Consider the following 26279-nt stretch of genomic DNA (forward strand, 5'->3'; position numbering starts at 1 on the left):
AAATTTCGTTTTCTAAGAATGCCCTCATATCAATGGTAAAATGTAGCTGTCAGCTTTAGTTTGGTAAAACTATTCTCATTAATACCATTCGAGATTTTCTCTACTATTCACGTGGTACATGTCAGAAAAATGTGAAGGCTGGATCGCCACAGGCGACTCATACCATTGCCCCTGTAACTCCCTCCCTCACTCCTGTATTTGTTTGACCACACAGCCCAGCAGGACGAGAGCTCAGTGAGTGCCAGTCGTGAGTCTTAGGGCCTTTCATCAATCAGGCGAGAAGCAAATATTTGGAAGAAAAGATAGGAATAAAAGCCAACCATATACATTCAGGCTGTGACCCTCGGCAGTCAAGCCAGTGACTCAGCATCTTCATAGCCGATCTCCTTTACTAAGGAGACCCCACTGGCTGGCTAATGAGGGCTGTGGGTCTGGTCTCGCGAAACGTTAAAGCGCAAAGAGAGAACTGGGGTCCATGCTGAGACTCCAAATTGTTCGAGACACGAGACACGACTTCTTTCTCTGTGAAAACATTGTCTCCAGAGGTAGCCAATAAGTGAAGTAAATGAAGCGGGTTTAGAACGGAGTACATTCTTGCTGTCTTTATACACGCCTTTGGATCAACTAGAAGACAACATGGTGGCCACGGCCAGCAACTGTGTCTGGCCACTCTTTGGGTTAGCATCAGCATACCTCTGCGCTGGTTTCCTTGCGCCTGGGATGCAAAGCTCACCGCTGTCCCCGACAAAATCCACAATAAATAAATAAACAAACAAACAAACAAACAAACAAAACCAAATAATTTAGAAAAGGAAGAAAAAGAGGCTGCCAACAAATTTTCTCAAAGACACCTACTCCTGTAAAAGAGAACTTTTGTGCTTCTATTATTTAAAATATAAAAAACTCAGTGGCAACCACCTGTGTTGGATGGATAATGGAGAACACGATATAGATGCAAAAAAGGATTCTGCAGGAATTTCTAGGTGGGATTATCTAGGTGGACCAGGAAACTGCTCTCAGAGGGGACCCTAGTGTTTTGGAGGGAAGGAGTCCTATATAACAAAGGTATTGAGAAAAACACCCAGAGTACAGTTTTGGAAGATGTATAGCGGCCTCAAGATTTCAAAGAGGTCTATATCATTTTTTTTTTAGGTTTGCTTAGTTTTGAGAGAGAGAGAGAGAGAGCGCGAGTAGGGGAGGGGCAGAGAGAGAGGGAGACATGGAATCCCAAGCAGGCTCCAGGCTCTAGGCTGTTAGCACAGAGCCCGACGCAGGGCTCAAACTCACAAACCTTATGGGGAGAGTAAGGCATAGACTAAATGGCCAAATGGCAAAAATATGTGGGTGTCCTAGCTGTCCCAGTCCTTTCTTCCTAGGCACAAAAATGTTGGACCTTTTAAGGCGTGAAAACCCCCCTCACCTCACTTCAGGTTCCTTGGTAAATAAGCATGTGGGTGCAGGTGCACATGTGTGTACGTGTGTGTGTGTGTGTTCGCCTCCTACTTTCAATCACTGAAACTCTCACGCTTAATGGAAGCAACCTGTCCATGACATTTCCAAGTAGATTCATTAGAGGAACAACTTCATATTGTACACAGGGTATTCTAATTTCAGATCCTGGGAAGAATGAAAACTGGCCTCTGTGGACTGGAGGGAATATTATGTTATACAGCTGGTGACACTCAAGTCCAAATAAGCTAAATGAAGACAATTCCAAGACTGTTTCTATAGTCTCTGCACTCCTAGTCATCAAAATGTTAAGATATTTGGATGTTAAACTTTTACAGTTCCACAAACGGGTTATGAATATTCTGTATAATTTCATTAATTGTCCACATTTCTGGTATGAGCTACCCAATTTGGTTAGACTGTTTCCTTTTGCTCTTAGGCCTTTGATCCTTAAAAGCTGGGCAGATAAAAGCCTCGTGTATAGGATTTCTTGCTGAAATATATCAGTGCTGGAGCTCCTCCAGATCATGCTACTGACGGAGAGGCTTTTCTTTCTCGGCTGGAAAATCAGGACACCGTGATACCTTGACCCGAAACTGAGCAATGGGCCTGATGTAGATGGGGCACTTGCAGGGGGTCTACTGGCCAAGTTCCCTGTGGGCTCTGGGAAAGGACGTGGGGACCCATGTGGTGTCTTTCTGATGCTGGGCAACTCTAGGAAGAGTTATGGCCCGAACCCTCCCTGGAGATGGGGGCGCCACTACCGACTTGAGGAACCAACACTGAGGCTCTGAAACCCGGACCTTGTAAGAAATACTAATATGAAAAGTAAACATTTCTTAATGTGCATGGGGGAGGAGGCCCAGCCTCATATCCGAAGAGAAGCCAAATATACCAATGACTTGTTTAATTTAATTTAATTTAATTTAATTTAATTTAGAGAGAAAGACTGAGTGGGGGCGAGGGACAGAGGGAGAAAGTGAGAGGATATTAAGTAGGCTTCACATTCGGTGTGGAATCCGATGTGGGGCTTGATCCCACGACCCTGGCATCATGACCTGAGCCAAAATCAATACCTGAGCCAAAATCAAGAGTCTGACGCTCAACCAACTGAACCACTCCCCACCCCATGACTTGTTTTCTGAGGAAATGTGTTGGTTTCCACCAAATATAAATATGGTGTGGGGGCAGCTTTTAGGGGTGATGGTGTGAGCGTGGCTAGGATCATCTGGTTAGAAACGTGCTCTTTTGTTTGGGTACAGTGTGGGTTGGTGTAACACGCGGGGTCCTCTTAGAGAGGACGGAATGGACCCATGAGACATAATTATACTAAAAATATGTTTTGTTTTGTTTTGTTTTTACTTGAAATTGAAGTTTAACTGGGAGTTCTGTATTTTTATTTGCTAAATCTGGCAACTTACAGAAGTGGCACAAAGGAGATGGATTTGAGGGCTAACTAGGAGGTAAAAAGACTTGGATATGGGTAGGGGGAAGGTATGGAAAAGGACAAGTAGCAACCAGGTGGCTGGTGGTGCCCTTGCCAGGGCAGCATGTGGTGTCTTTATACACTTAGGGAAAGATGCCCTCTTGGGGGAGATAGTCGTATGGATGCATTGCCTGGTAAGCAGTGTGCCAGGTAGATTTCAGCCCCCTTCTGTCCCTGTGCAGTGAACTACTTACACAACCGTACACGGCAGCCCTGTGCTATTTGCTGAAATAGAGAATGCTGGGGAAGTCTTCTAGGGGGAGCTCAATTTTGGGAAGTTGAATTTGAGGAAACTGTGACACACACAGAGTGGAATTGTTTGGGATGTAGTTGGGTATATGCATCTGGGGACTGGTACGTGAATGTAGAAAAAAGGCTCCTGTGAGAAATATGAATCTCAAGCCTGTGCCATGTGGATGCAGGGTCTAGATAATAAATAACCTGATCAGAATATTGATCCCAAACCAAGATAGGCGCTCAAAGAGAGCTCTGAAACTCTGTGGCCTGAGAAAAAAACCCAAATCCTCTTTGGGAACACTTTGCCACCCCAGGGCGTAGGGGACTCCCTAGAAATAATGAATATGAGCACCTGAGAAAAAGACTACAAACTACAACTGGGTCCACCATGAAGAAGCATCAGTAGGCGAAACCCAAACCAGTTTATTTTGTTGTTTTTTTTTTTTTTAAGTTTATTTAGGGGGGTAGGAGGGAGGGGAAAATGGGTGATGGGCATCGAGGAGGGCACCTGTTGGGATGAGCACTGGGTGTTGTACGGAAACCAATTTGACAAATTTCATATTAAAAAAATAAAGTTTATTTTGAGGTGGGGGAGGGGCAGAGACAGAGGGGGAGAGAGAGAATCTCAAGCAGGCTTTGCACTGTCGGCACAGAGCCTGATGCATGGCTCAAACTAAAGAATCGAATTGTGAGATCGTGACCTGAGCAGAAATCAAGAGACCGAAGGTTAACTGACTGAGCCACCCAGGCATCCCCAAGCCAACTTAGATGATTAACCATGGTTAGCATTACGGTATGAATTACCAGCACTTAGGGTGCGTGGAATTTCATGTCTACCCAGACATTAGCTTTTTCCAACATTAGCTGAAGGGTTTCTAAATGGAAGGGAAAGGCTTAGGGGTAGCAATCCAATAGACAGGGCAGGCCTAGAGGTCTTGAAATTGTATTTGCAAAGCAGCACAGTGTTTCTACTGAAATTCCATCTGCTTATTTGGGGAGATGATGAAGATTATAACCCCAGCCCCCAATGTCTTGGTATTGTCACAGGCTTCTGACCCTAACTTTAGCCCTTTTCCTGCACAATTTGATGGTAAAAACTGGACAAGGAGGAAACTAGAATTTCGATTGTTTTCTTGGCTAAGCAAGGTTAAGCCAGTCAGAACCGGTTCCTCAGAAAGGAATGAGAGGTGGAGAAATGGGGGACATTGCAACCTACAAACCCTCCTGCTAACATCCCTGTTACTCCTTTGTAAGCTGGATGGACTGCCAACTTCTTAAAAAAATACTTTTAATGTTTATTATTGGGGAGGGGGGAGGAGCAGAGAGAGAGGGAGACACAGAATCTGAAGCAGGCTCCACACTGTCAGTGCAAAGCCTGATGCAGGGCTTGAACCCATGAATCGTGAGACCGCGACCTGAGCTGAAGTCTGATGCTCAACGAACTAAGCCACCCAGGTGCCACCCCCCAACCCCCCGCCTTTAAGAAAGATTTTATTTTTAAGTATTCTCTACACCCAACGTGGGGCTTGAACTCACCACCCTGTGATCGAGTGTCACATGCTCCACTGACCGAGTGAGGCAGGCAATTTCTTTTTCCTGGGCCAGAGTTTCTCAAATTGTGTTTCCTAAATACCAATAGATAGTATAAGAAAAAATGTTTCCAGGGTCAACTTTGTTTGGAAATGTTATATTAAAAAGGGAGCTTTTTTGTTTCCTAGGGATGCTGTAACAAACCACAAACTGGGTGGTTTACGGTGAGAGAAATTTAATCTCTCACAGTTCAGGAGGCTGGAAATCAGAAATCAAGGTGTCAGCAAGGTTGGTTCATTCTCGGGTGCTCAAGGCGGGGAGATATAGCATGCCTCTCTCTTAGTTCTAGTGTTGCCAGCTGGGATGGTGATGGCCTCTTTGTGGGGACTCTTGAGCCCTGGCTGGTGAAGCTTGGGTGATAGTGTGGGGGTTTGGCCAGTGCACGCGACGTCGGAGGACAGTCTCTTGTGTTCATGGCTATTGGGTTTGGTTTTAGACATTATGGAAGTGGCATGATGTTGCATTTTCTGAATCCTTAAGTGAGACATGCAGTCTGCATGTTCAAGGGTGTCTTGGGGGACATTTTGACAGGGTTGCTCTGTCCCAATGGGCAGGTTGTATAATGCATGCCCTTAGGGGGCATGACTTACATCGTAGAAATGGTAGACACTGAGTGAGTCCCTGGGTGCTGGAATAGCATTTTGACAAGCTCTACCTCATTGGGTTTTTAGGTATGTATCAATTAATTTGCCACCCAAATTTATGTAGGTAGGAATTGTTAACTCCACTTTTTAGATGAGGATACTGAGATTCAGCAAGGTTATTACCCAAGCTAATGAGAGAGCGAAGATTTCAATCCAACCTGAGTTTGTCTAATACCAGTGCCTATCAATGGTAACACTTTATTATTAATCCACATAGATTGAATAGAAATATATGAAAAACTGATGAGATATTTTTGTGGGTTTCTGGGACAATCACTGATCATCTGAAGTTGCCTTTCTTGTAATAACAGCTGCCACTTTTGGGGGCAGTTATATGTATCAGATACTGGGCTAGGTTTATGATCTCATTTAATCCTTAGGACGACCCTATGAGGTTGCTATACTATTATCCCTATTTTACAGCTTAAAAAATTTAGGGTTACGGATGCCTGGGTGGCTCAGTTGGTTAAGCCTCCCACTCTTGATTTCAGCTCAGGTCATGATATCCTCGTTCTTCAGTTTGAGCCTGGCGCTGGACTCTGCACTGACAGCGCGGAGGCTGTCTGGGATTCTCTCTCCCTCTTTCTCTCTCTCTGCCCCTCCCTCGCTCACGAGCCCACGCTCTCAAAATAAACTTAAAAAAAAATTAGGGTTAAATTATTTCCTTTTCATGAGTATTCCGCGAGTAAATTCCTATTAGTTACATGCCTAATAAAATGCTAAATTAATAAGTTAACAAAGCTCTTCCTAAACCAGCTGGCTAATTCTGCACGCGTGACGTTCCCTTTCTCCGCCACTAGGTGACCTCACGATCAATCCCACCATAACCTTGCTTACTAAGAGCCACCGGCGGTATCTCGCGAGAGTCGTGGTTTCCTTCGACCTGTTCTGGACATGCGCGGGGCGTAGAGCGCTTTAGCCAGAGGGGCTTGATGGGTTTCTGTCAGTCTTCCCAGACCAGAGCTATAACAACAAGGCACTTAGTCCTTTCAGCAGCCTCGGTTCTCGCGAGACTTGCTACTCTGCTCCCCCCGCCCCCCACCTTGCGCCTGCGCACATCTCTTCAAACCAGAAGGTCGCGCTTGGAGGAAGTGTCGGCTTCAGGTCCCGTGGCCGTAGCGCCGTTACTACTTCTGTGAAGCTCCTCTCGGCCGCTTGCCGAGACACCCCGCAGCCAAGATGCCTCGAATTATGATCAAGGGAGGCGTGTGGAGGAATACCGAGGTAAGTCCCCCTTTCCCGCCGTCCGCTGCCCTCCGCCCCCTCCGGCGGCTTGTGCGCACGCGCGCGGAGGTCGGGGAGGCGAGGAGGATACCCTGCGGGGTCTACGTGGGCGTGGTGCTGGGGGTGGGGTGCAGCGCGGGGCGGACCCTCGAGGTCTTAACTTGATGTCCGGCCTTGAGTCATCAGAGCACCTCAAGGACAGGGACCGTGATTTAATCACTTGACGTGCCAGGCACTTGTTAGGCCCTAAGTGAATATTTGTTGAATTGAGGACGCGCCCCTGCCATGGAGGAGCTCACTGTGTAGAAGGGGCGGGATAGGACTTCTGGGAGAGTTGGTTATCTGGCACACCCCCGTCCCTCAGCCTGGGCATTGTGCTTCTCTGCTAAAATATAGAGAAGTGCTGTGGCCACAACTTTGTTCCTTCATTGACTTCCTTGCGGAGGGGAAGCAGCTTTAGTGCCAAGTTCAGGGCCCGTGTATGCCCGCATCCCTCTTGTTATCTCTTATCAAGGCATAACTTGTTTGCCCTCACTACGGATCCTAAGGCCTGTCTCTTCCTGTCCCTCCGCCTCAGCCAGGATAGAAACCAGATAGGACAAACTACCTGCAGTAGTCTCTTTGCTTCAGAAACGCAATGGATAATGCCAATGGCTAGCTAAAGGGCAATAGAGAAAAAGTAAAATACAAGTAAGATTTTGATGCATTTTGTGTTCATAGTGCACTGAACTTTCAGTTTCAGGAGCACATCTTATCTTTTTATGTTGTGTCTTTTTACTTCTTGTGCCCTCTCAGAATGCCCTACTGCTTGACATCTTTCTGACCATCCTTCAAAACCCAGTTCAGAAACTCTTGAATTTTTCCCTGTCACCCTGTAAAAATAAGTGGCCCCATGGTACATCTTTCATCCATCTGATATAGCATGTTTTATCTTTTTGCAAGCATCATATTCTTCTGGGTGATGCCGATAGGTTTCTTAACCTTTCAGAGCCTCAGTTTTCTACTGGGGGTGATAATAGTAACAGCAATCTTTTATAGATTAAATGAATCAACATTTAGAATAGAGTCTGGCACGTAGTAGTCTTTCGGTAAGTGCTAGTTGACATTGCTTTTCCCCAGCAGACAGCACTGCAAGAGAACCAGGTCTTGGAATCCCTAGAACCTCGGACAGTAACCACCATGAAATAATTTTTTTGGCAAATGGTTGCAGAATGAATCTAGTAGGGTGGACAGTTGCTATTTTTTACTTCAAGATGCGTATTGTAACAAAGTGACACGTAAAATCAGTGACAACCTTGTCTCACAGTTTGTACAGAGGGAACCAGGCTGTTTAAATTGGAGAAGAGATGATTTCTGGGGGAGAGACAGATGTACAAAATCAAGTAACAGCAGGATTCCTGTGTAGTGGCCAAAGCCCTGCAGTCTTTTTAAATCTCTGATGATGAGGTAGGGGGTGGGATGGGGTGGAGTGGCTCATATATGAGGCATGTATCACAAGTTCAATGTGGAAAAAAGCCTAAAAGTAAGATGCCCCAAGTGCGTTCATCTGTCGCTCTGTTATCCTTGGTGTCTATCTATGGCTTAGCTTTCTGGACTCCCCGGGGAGTAGTGAATTCCAAAGCAGAATGGGTGCCCTGGTGAAACAATAACTAAAGGCTAGAAGAAGAGCTGACTGGTGTAGTAGGGGAAAAATACTTAATTCTCGAGTTATACCTGTGGATTTTTGGGTCAGAGCAGGGGTTATGGGACTGGAGAGAAAATGACATTTGTAAACTGGAGTGGAGAATGGATTCCCAGAGTCTTGCTTTGCTTCTTGAGGGCTGGATGAGACCTATTTCATTCTCTTTTTTTAAGTATGGAAGACCTGGTACAGGAAATAGGAAATGTTTTTTGAGTGAATGAATAAATGATGGAGCTGTATCCTTTTGAGAATGACAGCCAAACGTTGGGGAGTACTTTTTGTTAATCACTGCCAGGTAGTGTTTCTCAGATTGGGCTGTACTCACTCCCAGTTTATTAGGGTGGGGAGGTTGTGTATTAGGGAGGGTAGGATGTTCTTCGGAGGGATTTCTTCTTAATATTTTGCATTTTGCCAATTCTGGCTTGTTGTTTGTTATAGTAAATGAAATTTTTGTATTTTTTTTCCAGACCTTGGTCTTTGTGTGTGTGTGTGTGTGTGTGTGTGTGTGTTTATGACTTTTCTCCCTATCAATCCTAGGGAGAAATTTTGTCTGTTCTCACTTGGAATTTTGTGATTGAATATATTGTTTTTCCTTGACAATTTTTTTAGGATGAAATTCTGAAAGCAGCAGTAATGAAATATGGAAAAAACCAGTGGTCTAGGATTGCCTCACTGCTGCATAGAAAATCAGCAAAGCAGTGCAAAGCCAGATGGTATGTACCACTTAATGAGTGGAAAACAGAAAGCGACCTTAATTATGATGAGGAAAATGTCAGTTCTTTGAACCTTGCCAAAGAAAGCAGGCAGTGTGATACAACAGAAAGTATGGAGTAGGAGATGGGAATTTAGATTTAAGCCTTAGCTGTCACTTGCTTCCTGTGTGATCTTAGGCAAGGCATTTTTTTTATACCCTCTTTCCTGTCTCTGTTTTCTCCCAATTGGGGATAATAATCCTTACTAACTGATGGAGATACGAGGTACAGATGAGTTAATGTGCTTGAGAGTGTTTTGTTAAGCATAAAATAAATTTACTTTTAGTACTGATGGACCCCAGCTTGTAAGTGGATTGTGTTCCAAAAATTTGTAAGTTGATTTAGAACTTACTTTCTCAAAGAAATTAATGATAAATAATGGTTAATTTTCTAGGCTAGCTCACAGTAGTGAGTTTTTCTCATCAACATGGTTGAAATATTGTGTATTTGCTATCCCAAAATATAACTTAACACTGCACCTGTGGTGTCTCCTTTTAAGTCACAGGGTAGTGGACACATTAAGCTCTTGGCATGAGTGATCTGGCCCCAGCCTTGACCCATGTGGTACTAAGATCATATTTTGGATTGTACAAGAATGATTTCATTTCCTAGGCACCTGGGTGGGAGAAAGGATCAGAATGTAGAGATTGGATCCCAAAGAGGAAGATTGTCCTCAGCCTGAAGAAGTTTTGATTTCTGCTTGTCTTAGTGGAGCTAAGCTCCTGCCCCAATATTTAGTAAGGCTTGTATCTTAATTGCAGCTAAGTAGACTGGATGGAAAAGGTGGGTTGGGTTGGGCAATAGGAAAGATAGAGGATGGCATAGTAGTTTTACTTAAATTAAAAAACTCCAAAATCATATGATATTGGGAAGCATTTAGTGAGTATAAGTCAGATACTTAAAGTAAGCCAGGGTATTGTGAGAATTGAATCAAAGTAGGAGAGGGGCACCTGGCTGGCTCAGGCAGAAGAGCATGTGACTCATGATCTTGGGGTTGGGAGTTTGAACCCCATGTTGGGTGTAGAGATTACTTAAATAAAATTAAAAAAAAGTGTGAGAAAGTACTATGAAAACTAGAAACACTAAAAATGTGAGGTGGTACTGTCTTATTTCAGGTAATTTCAAAACCTCTAATAAAGTGTAAAATAAATGAAAACAATTGATAGTAGAGAAAGAAGGCATATGATCATGTTTCAGTTAGGGTACCTTTTTCAAGCATTACTAGTCTTGCATAATTAGAAAAAACAGTAGAAGTCAGTGAGATAGGGAATAGTAAATGGGGTAAAGTTAACCAAATAGTGTTAAAAAGAACAGCTTTTGTAATTGAAGGGTGAGAGTTAGCTTGTGTTTTTCAGACACCAGAAGTTAGTATATCTAATGTGTAAATAGGATATTCATGCCGAGTGACTAATGAATGTATCAAATGGTATCATTTTAATAGGTATGAGTGGCTAGATCCAAGCATTAAGAAAACAGAATGGTCCCGAGAAGAAGAGGAGAAACTATTGCACTTGGCCAAGTTGATGCCAACTCAGTGGAGGACCATTGCGCCAATCATTGGAAGAACAGCTGCCCAGTGCTTGGAACACTATGAGTTTCTTTTGTAAGTGAATTTCCAAATCAGTATTAAAATGTATGTATATCTCCTGAATGAGGCTGAATAAGCGTTTAGCATTTTCTGTGTTTAAACATTCAGTTACAGATCTGAGTAAAGCCAAAGGAGCTAAAGCTATCGGATTATATACTCTTAAGTCTCATGTTATTGATAATATTACATACTTGTTACATGCTTTTTGAAAGAGTAACTTAAAATTATATAATCATACATATTCTATTTTTTTAGAAAATTAGGGAAAAAATGGTGAAAAAGCTAATAATCACCCATAATTACACCCGTAATTACATTGCTAAGAGTGAACCAGAACATCTTGGTTCTTCACGAAAAGGTTTTTTTTTTTTTTTTGTATGACTTTATTGCATTTGTGATTAAGGAGCTCCTTGGATTCTGTTTCATAGTGAATGGAACACTCACTGAAATTAGAATTTGAATACCATCTCTAAAGTAGAATCACTTTATTTTGTGAATGTCCATCTGTTGGGTTTTTGAAAGAAAAGAGTGCCAGTGCTAGGAAACCTGGTGTTTCTTAAGACTGAATGGTGTGATAGTGTGACTAACTTTTATGGGCTTTTTTCTAGGGATAAAGCTGCACAAAGAGACAATGAAGAGGAAACGACAGATGATCCACGAAAACTTAAACCTGGGGAAATAGATCCAAATCCAGAAACAAAACCAGCACGGCCTGATCCGATTGATATGGATGAGGGTGAGTGCGTGCTTCTGAGGACTTTATTTCTTTGGTAACCATAGAGTCCTCAGGCCTCTTTTTAACTCTTTGAGTTTTCTTTTTAAGCTCCTCTGACTTTTTAGAACCCCAGTTCTGTCTGCAGTTGTTTTTCTCTCTTCTCTAATTGTGTCCAGTCTTCTATTATAGAGTAATTGTTTTTTCTGGACAGTGTCTCTTTATTTTTTGATTTTTCATTTCATTTAATAAATTAAGCAGCGTAATAATACTGGACAGATTTCCTAAAGGCTAGTTGTAAGCCCTTGAGAGTTCTGTTTTCTCCTTCCCATTCTGTGGAGAGAGGCACCACGACAGGATTTGGAGTTCAGTCCTGTTAACTATTTTGACTTCAGGCAGGTAATTTAATCTTTGTGTTAAGGCAGCAGTGCGGTACTAGGAGGCAGACTCATGATGCCTTCTTCAGACACTGAATCAAGAATCAGAGGAACTGGATTTTAGTCTCCTGCCTGCCACTTATTAGCTATTGATCTTAGGCAAGATCATAATCCTTCTGAGATTTGATTCTCTTTTCTGCTAGATAGAGAATAATGATAGCTATCTTACCTCAACAGAGATGTTGTGAAGTGTTCAGCGAATGTTTGTTGAAATTTTAAAATTTAAAAGTTTAAAAGTAGTGGTTCCTACCTGCATCATTGTTACGTGGTGACCTTCTAAAAATACAAGTACCAGGGTCTCCCCAGGAGATCTGAGTCAGTAAGCTGCAGCATGGAGTGGGTAATCTTGGGATCTGAGTTTTTTAAAAAGTTATCTTGTTAAAAAAAAAAAAAAAAAAAGTTGTGATTCCACTCAACAACCTTATACAGGAATTGCTGTAAGACATCAGTAATGAAATTTATTCTATTTTGGGAGCCGTGGAAATGTATTGGAGGGGAGAAAAGAACCTTTTCTGAGGAAAAAAAGGTTTGTTTAATAGAGTATCTGTTTCCTTATAATTAAATAGTAGTTTTTACAGTAGTTTGTTATGATTGGTGCTGTGCCAGTTAATTGATGATAATGAGAGATATGGTAATTATAGCTACTATTTAATGAATACTTTTGTATGCTTTACCTATTATATTTTACTTAGCTCTTCTCAACATTCCTGTGAAATAAGACTTGTTATTCCCTTTTTATAGATGATGCAACATGCTCAGGGAGGGTAAATAAGTTATCCAGGGTCACAGAGCTAGCAAGTGGTGGGCCTGGTTTTTAACTTTGGTTTCTCTGACTTCAAAACCCATACAACACCATGTAATGATTATATTTATGGTTTTTCTCTTCTTAAGTACTACAGTATATCTCTCACATACCACACTTCTCTTGAAGAACTTAGTTTTTCTTCTCTATTTTTGCAGATGAACTTGAGATGCTTTCTGAAGCTAGAGCCCGCTTGGCAAATACTCAGGGAAAGAAAGCCAAGAGGAAAGCAAGAGAGAAACAGTTGGAAGAAGCAAGGTATAGTTGTTTCCATCTGTAGTTGAACAATTAGTTTGTGCATCCTTAGACCCCATAAAACTGTGATCTGTCAACTCTGTTGGGTAATAATTAGAATCGTCCGATTCCAGTTTTGCTAATACTCTTTAGTTCCTTTATACTTTGGAAAAGTTTTTTTTTTTTTTAAGTTTATTTTTTTAGTAATCTGTACACCTTGCATGGGGCTTGAATCCATAACCCTGAGATCAAGAGTTGCATACTTTCTCTTCTGAGCCAGCCAGACACCCTTATACTTTGGAAAAATCTTATTTTTTTCTCCCTAACCATCATAGAATAGATACAGGAAAAAAATACGTCTTTAAAGAGATGTTGTAAAAGATGTTGGCAGAAGTGACGCCCAGGTAATTGCTTGATTATGTTGGATTTGTTCGGTTAACATAGGAGAGCTTCATTTGTTGTAGGCATCTTGGAGTCATATGGCTAGAGGACATACAAGGCTATGTGATTTTTACTTACTCTCCTTGATTAGTATTGTGCAGATATTGGCTGTGAAATAAGAAACTTGGCTGAATGTAGAGGGAGTTAATGAGCCTTGAACCAAATTTTAGGCCCTTCTAGAAATTTTTGTTTAAAAAGTGAGTGGTATCATTGCCGTCTGCTCGAGGTTTTCTCCACTTTCCCCTTCCTTTTTCCTTTTGGTTAGATCTATGATTGAGCTCATTTCCTATGGCCCAGAAACCATGAAGTGGTTAAAGGGAAAATCTGAATTGTCTAAGAGCTTATTAGCTTTTGGAATTTGGGTACTGGGGTGACCTTCCTAGCCTACACAGCTGCCGTTTTTGGTCCCCACACTAGGAAGTCCTTCCTGACCTGATGACTAGCATTATGTTGATGGTTTCCCCAGTAGTGACTTTGAAGTGCCAGATCTTGGGGTGGAGGATTCTTTCATACCTGAGGATGCTTCTTGGCATAGCTAAGCTGGCCAGCCACTAGTCCAGAATAGTTACTTAATGGAAGTATGAATGGCCTGGAACAATAAACAGAAACCAAGAGGAGATACTCAATTTTCTGCCCAGTTTCAGTTATTTTTGTATTTTGTACACTATTTAGGGTTAAATAATGTGAGTAGGGTTGAAAAGAATTCACTTTTCCATTTTCGTCCATTGTTGTTTGGAGACCAAATAATTTTGAGCCATGGCTAAGGATGCTTCTCTAAGTATAAGTGGTATTGCTTGCTTTAAATACTGTTTTACAGATTTAAATTTTCTCTGGTCTATCTTGTAGATTTTCTTATAGAATCTGTGTGTCTTAACTTGTACATATATCTTGTAATAGACCAGATTGGTCTGTATGTAAAATACGTTGCAGGACTATTTCTTTAATGCTAAATTACAGATGTGTTTTAAAGCTTTTTTTTTTTAATTTTATTTTTAATTTTTTAAAATTTACATCCAAATCAGGTAGCATCTAGTGCAACAATGATTTCAGGAGTAGATTCCTTAGTGCCCCTGACCCATGTAGCCCATCCCCCTTCCCGCCACCCCTCCCGTAAACCTCAGTTTGTTCTCCATATTTATGAGTCTCTTCTGTTTTGTCCCCCTCCCTGTTTTTATATTATTTTTGTTTCCCTTCCCTTATGTTCATCTGTTTTGTCTCTTAAAGTCCTCATATGAGTGAAGTCATATGGTATTTGTCTTTCTCTGACTGACTAATTTCACTTAGCATCATACCCTCCAGTTCCATCCATGTAGTTGCAAATGGCAAGATTTCATTCTTTTTGATTGCTGAGTAAAACTCCATTGTATACATATACTGTATTTTCTTTATGCATTCATTTGTCGATGGAGATTTGGGCTCTTTCCATACTTTGGCTATTGTCAATAGTGCTGCTATAAACATTGAGGTGCATGTGTCCCTTCGAAACAGCACACCTGTATCCCTTGGATAAATACCTAGTAGTGCAATTGCTGGGTTGTAGGTTTTAGTTTTTTGAGGAACCTCCATACTGTTTTCCAGAGTGGCTGCACCAGCTTGCATTCCCATTAAAGCTTTTTATTGATTATAAATGTAATACGTTTTTCCTCCGGTATTGCACTATTTTCTTTTTGAGGTTGATATGATGCTATTAGCTTGGTTATATTCACTTAGTGAAAGCATTTCTGATGCCATTTGAAGTCTTTATTTCCTTTATTTAAAGAATGAAATTATTGGTGCGCCTGGGTGGCTCAGTTGGTTAAGTGTCTGACTCCTGGTTTCGGCTCAGATCATGATCTCACGGTTAATGGGATTGAGCCCCATGTCTGGTTCTGTGCTAACAGCACAGAGGCTGCTTGGGATTCTCTTTCTCCTCTCTCTCTGTCCCTCCCCAGCTCTCTTTCTCTCCAAATAAATAAACATTAAAAAAAAAAAAGAATGAAATAACTTTATTTTTGAAATGTGTGTCCTTGCAAGCCTTTCTTTCAATACAGAGGTACATTTATGTGTACATATACACACAGTAATATTTGTATAAAATGGGATATTGTTACATGTTGTTTTGATGGGATGTTAGCTGTTAATCTTACTGGAGTTCCCTTGGCTTTGAACATTTTTAGCATGATGTTTCTGTGTGCAGATTTCTTTTTTTTTTTTTTTAACGTTTATTTATTTTTGAGACAGAGAGAGACAGAGCATGAATGGGGGAGGGTCAGAGAGAGGGAGACACAGAATCTGAAACAGGCTCCTGGCTCTGAGCTGTCAGCACAGAGCCTGACGCGGGGCTCGAACTCACGGACCACGAGATCACGACCTGGGCTGAAGTCGGACACTTAACCGACTGAGCCACCCAGGCACCCGCTGTGTGCAGATTTCTTTATCTGACTTGTAGTTCGTTGAGCATTCTGGATGTGTAGGTTCGGTAAATTTGGGAGAATTTTCAGCCATTATTTCTTTGAATATTTTACTCTTTTTCTCTCTCCTTTTGGTGCACCTAATGATGCCCTGCATTTCTGTGAGGCTCTGTTCTTACTTTTTTTTTTTTTTTTTTCTGGATTGCCTAATCTTTACCATCTCTCTCTAGGTTCTTTTAAGTTATTTCTATCTTTAAGTGATTTTCTCTATTTGATGCAATATTTTCATCATACTTTCCTTTGCTGCTTTAATCATGGTTTCTTTTTGTTTTTTGGAAATATTTATAATGGGTCCATTGAAGTCTGTCTGCTACATCTGACATCTAGTTGCTCTCACTGGCAGTTTCTGTTGCCAGCTTTTTTTCTCCCATATGGGTCTTGCTTTCCTGTTTCTTCTCAGGTCTCAAATTTTTTTTGTGGGAACTGGACACTTTAGATCATACATTGTAGCAATTCTGGGTGCTGTGTTCTCTCCATCCAGACTTTTTATTGTTATTTGCTTGTGTGTGGGTTATGTTAGTGAAGTCTCTTCTCCCCTAGCGGCCCCCTCAGAATGCAAAGCCTCTGATGTTGCACCTCATGGGGGGTGCAGTCTTGGGTATGCCCACAGTCACCTGGGATGGTGTGGTTTTGACCACACTTTTTGGCATCTTTTTCCCTAGCTACACCCACATTTTAAGCTCTACTAATTGCCAGCTGATTGGTGTATTGTTTTCAACAATGTCTTGGGACATAAAGTGTTCCACAAACCTATCCAATTAAATTTGGGCTCCTTTGAAAGGATGGTTGTTTCTCCTCCTCCTCCCTCCTCCTCCTCCCTCCTCCTCCTCCCTCCTCCTCCTCCCTCCTCCTCCTCCCTCCTCCTCCTCCCTCCTCCTCCTCCCTCCTCCTCTTCCTTCCTCCTCCTCCTCCTTTTTTAAATTTAAATTTTAGTTAACATACAGTGCAATATTGGTTTCAGGAGTAAAATTCAGTGATTCATTTGTCACTTACAACACCCAGTTGAAGGCATAGTTTCTCAGATCAGTGCTTGGTATTTGCTCTGACCCCAGGAAGTCTCCTCCCATTTTTTTCTGGCAAACTAGTGGGCCAACAGTTTAGTCTCTTTCTTCAGTGAGTCTACCAGTTTCTTCCCAGTTACCTCTTACCACAAGTTCCACTGTTTTTGAGAGTGCTTTTAGGCTTGAACGTTTTCTCCATACTCTGTTGCAAACGAAGTCAATTTTCTTGCGGGGAGATTTGGCATTCTCTCTTCTACCCTTGGGCTGTGGTGTGTTTGTCTCTCTGAATGACATCTCCATTTCAGGAGCTGAGTGCTCCGTGTGGGCAGCAGCCCTAGGTCTCCTCCACTTGCTTCTCCTAGTATGGAAGCCTCATCCCGCAAGCTAGGGCAAGGACTCCTGGAGCCCCAGCATTCTTAGCAGCATTGTGTCCAAGATAGAGCCTCTGTCTGGGCACAAGAAAGAAGTGGCCCTGGTTCTGGGCCACTCTTGTTGGAATTTAACCTCTGCAACAGGTATCTGGAGGCAGGATGAAAATTGCTGGTGTTCTGCCCCTCTTGTAATGAAAGCCTTCCTGTTGGGAACTGGAGGGGAGAGAGAACCCTGTGGTTTTGGCTGCACCAGTGTGGAGTAGAGTTTATATCTCCCAGTGCTGACAGGGGTAGGAGATGAGGAAATGGGTCTTAATTCAGATACTATAGACTTTCACTTTTCTTTAATGAATTTTACTAGATTTGTAGCTGGGGTGCAGGGGTGCAAGAGTACCTGGCTCTGGGGGGTCCCAAACACACCAGATTTGGCCACTCCCCATTGACAAAATGCAAAGGCAGAGGGATGAGTGGTGGTGGAACAAGACAGAAATTTATTTCAGTGAGGCCAACGCCGGGAAGACTTGGACTAGCGTTTCAAAGACTGCCTCCAAAGTGCCAAAAATACTTCCTGGTTTATGTAAGGAAAGTGGGACAAAGGTCAGTGGGTATGTGCAGGTGGGCAGGAAAAGTCTGGCACTCAAGGTCTTGGAGTTCATTACCTGCAGGGTCTTGCTGGCTTGGGGCAGTCCTTATTGCTTGATGGGGTAAGCTGGAAAGAAGAACTTAATTAGAAAGTACAGACTGTGGGGTTGTGGGAGGGGGGTGGGCTAAATGGGTAAGGGGCATTAAGGAATCTACTCCTGAAATCATTGTTGCACTATATGCTAACTTGGATGTAAATTAAAAAAAATAAAAATTTAAAAAGTACAGACTGATAGCACAATGGGGGTAGTTGAAGCCCTCTTTCAGATTTTCTTCCCCCCCCCCTTTTTTTTTTAAAGTTTATTTATTTATTTTGAGGGGTTGGATAGGGAGAGAGGAAAATCCCAAGCAGGCTCTGACCTGTCAGCTCGGAGCCTGACACGGGGCTTGATCTCACAAACTGAGATCATGACGTGAGCCAGAATCAAAAGTTGGATGCTTAACTGATGAGCCACCCAGGTGCCTTGTCTTTCAAATTTTCTTTCTTTCTCTCTCTTTTTTTTTAATTAAAATATTTTTTGGGGGGCACCTAGGTGGCTCAGTTGGTTAAGCATCTGACTTGGGCTCAGGTCATGATCTTGGTTTGTGAGTTTGAGCCCCCAGTAGGGCTCTGTGCTGACAGCTCAGAACCTGGAGCCTGCTTCAGATTCTGTGTGTGTTTCTCTCTCTGCTCCTCCTCACTCATGCTCTCTCTCAAAAATAAAGTAAACATTAAGAAAAAAAATAAGGGACGCCTGGGTGGCTCAGTCAGTTGAGCGTCCGACTTCGGCTCAGGTCATGATCTCACAGTTGTGGGTACGAGCCCTGCATTGGGCTCTGTGCTGACAGCTCAGAGTCTGGAGCCTGTTTCAGATTGTGTCTCCCTCACTCTCTGTCCCTCCCCCACTTGTGCTCTGTCTCCCTCTGTCTTAAAAATAAACATTAAAAATTTTTTAAAGAAAAAAATTTTAAATGTCTATTTTTGAGAGAGAGAAAAGCGCAAGCAGGGGAGGGCCAGAGAGAGGGGGACAGAGGATCTGAAGTGGGCTTTGCACTGACAGCAGAGAGCCCGACGTGGTGCTCAAACTCCTGAACTGTGAGATAATGACCTGAGCCAAAGTCGGATATTTAATTGACTGAGCCACCCAGGCACCCCTCAGGTTTTCTTGAATAAATGTTTCATCATGTGCTATATCTCCTTTGGATCCTTTCCAGAGACTTAAACTTTTTTTTTTTTTTTTTCTAATTTTTATCAGTTTTACTGGGGGTGTAGGTCTGCAGAGCCTCATGCTGGAAAGTGTTCTTATATGCTGATTTCCCCTTTTAATGTTGTAAATAACTTTTCTCATCATTATATCATTAGAATTATAGCATCATGGGAAAATACAAAAAAGTAAAGATTAAATGAAATTCTAACCCCCAGTGATTATTGTTCATATTTTGTTGGACATCCTTCACATCTTACAAGCGTATATTCTCTGATAGATATATGCATGTAATTTTTACATGTTGCTCTATAACATGTAAACTTTGTAATGTGTTTTACACACCAGTATGTCTTGAGCATCTTTCCCTGGCAAAGTAGATTTACAGGTTTTTTAAACGTTATATAGATATCGTTATATAGATATAAACGATATCTAGATATAGATATTCTAGCTTATAACTATGCTATACATTTTCTTAATTTCTTGTTGGATGTCTAGATTGTGTCCAGTTATTAGCTTATTTATTAGCTGCTTGATGAAGTCTTGCAGCCAAGGCCTTGTTTATGTTACTTATTTCTTTAGGCTAAAGGCTGAGGAATGAAATTATTGGGTTAAAAAATGTGAGAAACTTCAGGGTTTTAATGTGTATTTCCAAATTCTCTTTGGGGAAACTACACCCATTTGTTTTCCATTACCACTGAGGGTGACTGTCCACTTTTTGTGTACTTGCCATTGAAACAAAAAACTGAACACTATTAATTAGATCTGCAGAAATAGTACTTGATTTAATTTGTGATTATTAGCTAAGTATACCTTTTATCATTTTGGCTATTTGCATATTTTTCCTTAGAGAACTATTTGTTTTCTTCTGTTTCCTCCCCCACCCCCTCTTGGAATATATTAAACAAAAAAACCTGAATAGATTGTTTATATCTAACCGTTCCCAGTATAAATTGCAAATGTTTTTTCCTGTTGTTTAACTTTTGTTTTATGATTAAAAAAAATAATTCTATAGAGATATAAAATTTAAAATTCAAAGCTGTTGGGTATTTACCTTTGCCTTTTATTTAATTTATATTGTGAGTAATTCCCAACCACAGATAAGATGCTTACTTATATAGTTCCTTCTGGTTTTTCTTTTTGCTTGTGTGTGCGTATCTTTAAATCAAAAGGGGAATTTATTTTGGTGAATGGTTGTGAGGTGAGGATTTAAATAAATATTTCTTGGGGTGCCTGGGTGGCTCAGTCGGTTAAGCGTCCGATGTCAGCTCAGGTCATGATCTCACACTCCATGAGTTTGAGCCCTGCGTCGGGCTCTGTGCTGACAGCTCAGAGCCTGGAGCCTGCTTCAGATTCTGTGTCTCCCTCTCTGTCTGCCCCTCCCCGCTCATGCTCTGTCTCTCTCTGTCTCAAAAATAAATAAAAACATTAAGAAAAAATTTAAATAAATATTTCTTCCCCAAATATCCAAGTAGTTTTCTTAACTCTATTAGATGATCTGTCCCTTCCCCATGGTATGTGATTTTCAGGGTGATCTTGTGTTGTTTTTCTTCAGGCGTCTTGCAGCCCTCCAGAAGAGAAGAGAACTTAGAGCAGCTGGCATAGAAATTCAGAAGAAGAGAAAAAAGAAGAGAGGAGTTGATTATAATGCTGAAATCCCATTTGAAAAAAAGCCCGCTCTTGGTTTCTATGATACTTCTGAGGAAAACTACCAGGCTCTTGATGCAGATTTCAGAAAATTAAGACAACAAGATCTTGATGGGGAACTAAGATCGTAAGTTGCCTTTCTGATTTTGAAAATGGAAAAGTATAGTAGGAATTTTATGGAGGTCCATGCGCTATCCTTGTCAGAGCCAGATTTTTATTATTTAGGACAATGTGACCTACATAATGTTTTTATTTATTTACTGGATTCACGTTTCTGAGAAAACCACTGACCCTTGCGGTCTTGTCTTTGGCATAGAAGGCTGTTTGCATCTCCTGACACATCAGCACTTGGCTCTTAGTGTAGTCTTTACTCATTGAGTCACAGTCTTAACGTTGATGTGCATTTGTGAACAAGTTAGTTATTTTACTAATGGACTGAGGAATCTGTCAAAATCTGGTCTGGTTTTTTTGTATATTCTAGTGAAAATTTTATCTTGTTTTCTTTGAATGAAATTAAAGTTACCGATGCATACCTAAGTCTTTTTATCTAATGGGGATACGTAAGTGTATTTATAAAATGTTTGTCTAAAGGTGCAGAGGATTTTGCCTATTTCTAGGGATTTTTAGAGTTTTCTCTATTTCTTCCATCTGAATTTTGTGGGGAGAACTTTTTATGGTTGTCAGAGAGTTTTAGTTTTCTACTCCCCTACTGATCTTCCACTCTGTTGACATGAATTGGGACTAAATGATAGGTGTCAGGCACCATGAAACAGGATTTTCTTGGATGTACTCCATTGTATTTGTTTCTCAAATTAAGACCTTGTATGAGGTAGGCTGTTTGAATAAAGAGGTGGAAGTGTGAGCAGCTCATCTGGAAGGAACAGGCTGGATGGGGAAGAGGCTGACACCCAGACTGGGAGGAGGCATTCTTGGAGCTTTCAGAGGTGGCCTCGAGCCTGGCGTTAGACTTTAACCATTTGTCAGGACTGAAATATCCTTTAAAAAAACAAGTGAATTAAAAGAATCATAATGAACAATTGAAGAACAGTTTTAAAGGGAAATTTAAAAATTCAGTGTTTTAATCCCATCCCCTTTGTATTACTGTTTTCCGTTTTTGTTTTTTTTTTTTTTTTAATTTTTTTAACGTTTATTTATTTTTGAGACAGAGAGAGACAGAGCATGAACAGGGGAGGGGCAGAGAAAGAGGGAGACACAGAATCTGAAACAGGCTCCAGGCTCTGAGCTGTCAGCACAGAGCCCGACGCGGGGCTCGAACTCACAGACCGCGAGATCATGACCTGGGCCGAAGTCAGACGCTTAACTGACCGAGCCACCCAGGCGCCCCATGTTTTCCGTTTTTTTATATGCTTGTCTCCATCATTTTCGTAAGTGCACGCACATACTTTTGTAAGAATGTAATCATGATATAGGAATAGTTTTATTTTCTTGTTGAAATTATATATAAAATTTTGTTTATCATCATAGTCTTTATGTAGGCTTGATATTTAATATGTAAGTTACTTAGTACTATATCTTCTTATTAATTCTATCGCTGTTCTCAGCCTGCATTCCTCTTGAGTATAGTGGGTGAGTAATGGTGTAGGGCACAGCTTAATGTATTTGGATTTTGTCTTTTTATCAGTAATTTTTTTAGGAATGGGATTATTTTGTTCGAAATGTATGAGTATTTATATGGCTTTTACTGTTATTGTCTATGTGTAACTTTAAAAAATCTCTGCTTTGATTCATGGTAGGGAAAAAGAAGGAAGAGACAGAAAAAAAGACAAGCAGCATTTAAAAAGGAAAAAAGAATCTGATTTACCATCAGCTATTCTTCAGACTAGTGGTGTTTCTGAATTTACTAAAAAAAGAAGCAAACTAGTACTCCCTGCCCCTCAGGTAATCTAATAATAACAGTTTTTTTATTGTGTGAACTCATATGCTTATAATTTATTTAGAACATGTTTGAAGGGTCTACATGCCAGGCTTTTGCTAACTGTTGGGTGCCCTTAAGAAATTTACAGTGTAATAGGTGAGCCACATAAGGATAAGTCCTTGTGATTTACTATGATAAGTAACAACTTCTCTGTATAAATTATTATATCTGGCCTTAAATTGCCCCGTGATGGTTTAGTAAGTAATTGTCAGCTTTTAGCAATTTGTGAGCATGTTAGGGCTCCCGGCCTCTTATTGTAGCCGATTAGGATACAGGTGGTATTTGGCTGTGTGGACTTTAGGCTGCTTTCTTACAGGAAATGTTTTGTTGTGTCATACTTCTCTTTTTGAGACAACAGCTGTGAAAATTAATGTGGGAGATGTGAAGAGAGAAACATACCCTCATTCAGCTTATCATTCAGCTTATCAAGGAAGAGCCTTCTCTTCCTTTGACTTAATTATAGTTGGTCAGAACCATGGGAATTTTGAAAAAGTTCTTGGTTTATTTTGAATAGTACAGCTCTGTAGAATTGGACTGTTTGGTTTAATGGAGCAGAAGGATGGACTTAGGAGGTCAGAAGAGCTTCTTTCTTTATCCAAACGATGCACTTACGTCAACACAAAATTCTTGGGCATAAACATGACATAATTTTGTCAGATGCTGCCATCCAAGTACTGATACTCCCTTTTTTTTTTTTTTTAAAAGTTTATTTCTTTTGATAGAGAAAGTGCTCATGTGCCTGAATGGGGAAGGGGCAGAGAGGGAGAGAATCTCAAGCAGGCTCCGCAGTGTGGAGCCCAGCATGGGGCTCAAACCCACGAACTGTGAGATCATGACCTGAGCCAAAATCAAGAGTTGATTGCTTAACTGAGCCACCCAGGCACCCTAAAGTAGTGATATTTCTTAAATTGAGATTTTGCCTGTAATTTTTTTTTTCTTAGTTCTCTTTGGGATACTTACTTTTTAAAAATTTATTATTTTTTTATGTTTATTTGTTTTTGAGAGCGAGAACAGCTGACTGAGCTGTCAGTACAGAGCCCGATGTGGGGCTCGAACCCACAAATTGTGAGATCATGACCTGGAGCTGAAGTCAGACACTTAACCGACTGAGCCACCCAGATGCCCCTAGGATACTTGTTTTTGTAAAATTACTAAGATAATGCTTTTTGATTTTCTCAGGGATCTTATGGCTCAGTGGACTTTGATGTTTTAATTCGTTTTTAGGCCCCCCTCCTTTGATGGTTGTATACAAACGTGATTATTTTATGTTCTTGGTTTATTGATGTGTTAGTTGGTTTGAAAGCATTTCATTATAGAAATGCAAGACTTTGCCGCTTGATAGTATATCATATATAGAATTTATCCCCACATTATATGGGAAGACTTAAAAACTTTTTTGTAGAATTTTTCAAACCCACAATAGTGAAGAAAGTAGTACAGCAAACCCCTGTGTACTCATCAGACAGCTTCAGTGATTCGTCTTTCTGGAATATGGAAGTTTTAGGCTGTATTGTTCTTTGGTTAAAATGTTGCTGTATGATGATTTTTAGATTTCAGATGCAGAACTCCAGGAGGTTGTAAAAGTAGGCCAAGCAAGTGAAATCGCACGTCAGACCGCTGAGGAATCTGGCATAACAAACTCTGCCTCCAGTACGCTTTTGTCTGAGTACAATGTCACCAACAACAGCATCGCTCTTAGAACACCTCGTACACCGGCTTCCCAGGACAGAATTCTGCAGGTAAGCTGTCGGATAGTAGAGTGAGCCTTTCACTTCTTGTCCTTGAAAGTGAAGGAGCATAGTAAGTGATTTGGTTTGTTTCTTTTAAAAGGGGTAAACTAGATCCTAGAGATTTCGTTATTAGGAACCTAAATTAGCAGATTCAATAACGAGGTGATTTCATTTCCACATTTATTCATAGGTTGGTTTGTTTTGTTTTGTTTTTTTGAAGCTAGCCCTTCGAAATCTTTAGTACCTATTAGTAAAGCAAAGCATTTTAAAATTTCACATTGCCTAGCAGTCCTAGAAAGAAGTCAGATGTATGTAGTCAGTAACTTTGAAAATTTCCTTGCATTTCTGTGCTTAGCTTGGCACAGGCTGCCATCAGTACTGTTTCCCTCTCTCTCCTAAACACATGGGGTATACAGCTCTGTAGGGGGTTTGTATGCCAGAGAATAGCCACACCTAACAAAACACTATTGAACATCCTTACATCTCATTTCCTCTTCTCTAATAGTCAGAAGTACATTTTAAGGTCTTTATTGGGAGTCACATGGTACCTATTAAAACTTAGAAAAATAGTTGTGCTCCTCATTGCTTGCTCTCTAGAGGCACCAATTACAACTCTGTTTTTACCATCTTCTTGCTTGGACACTTGTTACTTGTTGATTTTATTTTCAGTTTTAGCCACTTCTCTACCTGGGGATTTGAACATTTGGCTCTCCCACCCTCTTCCTCTATCATGCATGCACACTCTTTCTATTCCCTCATTTTCCATTATGGTTATATCATAATTTTGATTAGCTCTGTATTCATGGTTTACTTTATGACTGTGCAAGCTATATTCATTGCTGAGCCCACAAAGTGCCTTATGATTACTTATGATTATGTTTTTTTTTAGTTAATACTTGTTTTATTCAGATGCTAAATTTTTTGATGACTTAGCACAAATTCAACTCTAGATTGACACTGTCTGTGCAAATCTCTTGTAATCTGATCAAATTTTAGATATTCTCAGCTTCTTGAAAAAGTCTTTCTCAGAATTTCTGAGTGTTCTATTCTGGACGATTACTCTTTTATTTTATCTTTTTTATTTTAATGTTTTAATTTTTATTTTTACTTATTTTTTCTTTTTTAAAAATATTTTTTTAATGTTTATTTTTGAGACAGAGCGTGAGCGGAGGAGGGGTAGAGAGAGAGGGAGACCCAGAATCCGAAGCAGGCTCCAGGCTCTGAGCTGTTGGCACGGAGCCCCACGCGGGGCTCGAACCCACGGACCGTGAGATCATGACCTGAGCCGAAGTTGGACACTCAACCAATTGAGCCACCCAGGCGCCCCACTTATTTATTTATTTTTTTAAGTTTATTTATTTTGAGAGAGCAGAGGAGGGGCAGAGAGAGAGGGAGAGAAAGAATCCCAGGCAGGCTCTGTGCTATCAGCGCAGAGCCTGATGCAGGGCTCGAACTCACAGACTATGAGATGATGACCTAAGCTGAAACCAAGAGTTGGACACTTAACCAGCAGAGCCACTCAGGTGCCCCTATGTTTTTTTTTTTGAGAGAGACAGAGACAGAGAATGAATGGGGGAGGAACAGAGAGAGAGGAGGACACAGAATTCACAGCAGGTTTCAGGCTCCCAGCTGTCAGCACAAAGCCTGACTTGGGGCTTAAACCCACAAACCATGAGATCATGACCTGAGCTGAAGTCGGTGCTTAACTAGCTGAGCCACCAAAATACCCCTGGACGATTAGATCTTGTTTACAGCTTGTTCTCTTGATTTCCTGTTACTGGCACCCTAGAAAGTCTCTTGGATCACCTCTTTCCTGGCTCCCATGTCTTTGGTTTTTTTGGTTTATGTCTGTTAGTGAAAGGTTACTGAAGCTATGGAAGTTCCTTCAATAACTTTCTGAGGAAGGGTTCATGGCAGATGGAATTTTTAAGACCTTGCATAGCTGTGAATTATTGGTCTATCTATAGTATAACTGGGTATAGAATTCCAGATTGAAATCTTTTTTTTTTTTTTTTTTTTTTTTGTCTTTTAAACTCTA

At 41.0% G+C, this 26279-nt stretch overlaps 1 protein-coding gene across 2 annotated transcripts in view; it reads left to right on the top strand.

The window, feature by feature from the left end:
- The first annotated feature begins 6291 nt into the window (after window positions 1-6291).
- Window positions 6292-26279, top strand: part of CDC5L (cell division cycle 5 like) — a 47894-nt gene continuing 27906 nt past the window's right edge. Inside the window, exons 1-8 of one of the 2 annotated variants that reach the window (XM_045498427.1) lie at window positions 6292-6630; window positions 8921-9024; window positions 10505-10666; window positions 11260-11387; window positions 12761-12860; window positions 20484-20702; window positions 22330-22474; window positions 24062-24250. In XM_045498427.1, the coding sequence (XP_045354383.1) occupies window positions 6586-6630; window positions 8921-9024; window positions 10505-10666; window positions 11260-11387; window positions 12761-12860; window positions 20484-20702; window positions 22330-22474; window positions 24062-24250 (1092 nt within the window). In that variant the 5' untranslated portion in view covers window positions 6292-6585. The remainder of the gene's footprint in view (window positions 6631-8920; window positions 9025-10504; window positions 10667-11259; window positions 11388-12760; window positions 12861-20483; window positions 20703-22329; window positions 22475-24061; window positions 24251-26279) is intronic. The other variant, XR_006717236.1, reaches the window with a different exon arrangement.

The sequence above is a fragment of the Leopardus geoffroyi genome, chromosome B2 (genome assembly GCF_018350155.1).
Source record: "Leopardus geoffroyi isolate Oge1 chromosome B2, O.geoffroyi_Oge1_pat1.0, whole genome shotgun sequence".
Lineage (NCBI taxonomy): Eukaryota > Metazoa > Chordata > Mammalia > Carnivora > Felidae > Leopardus > Leopardus geoffroyi.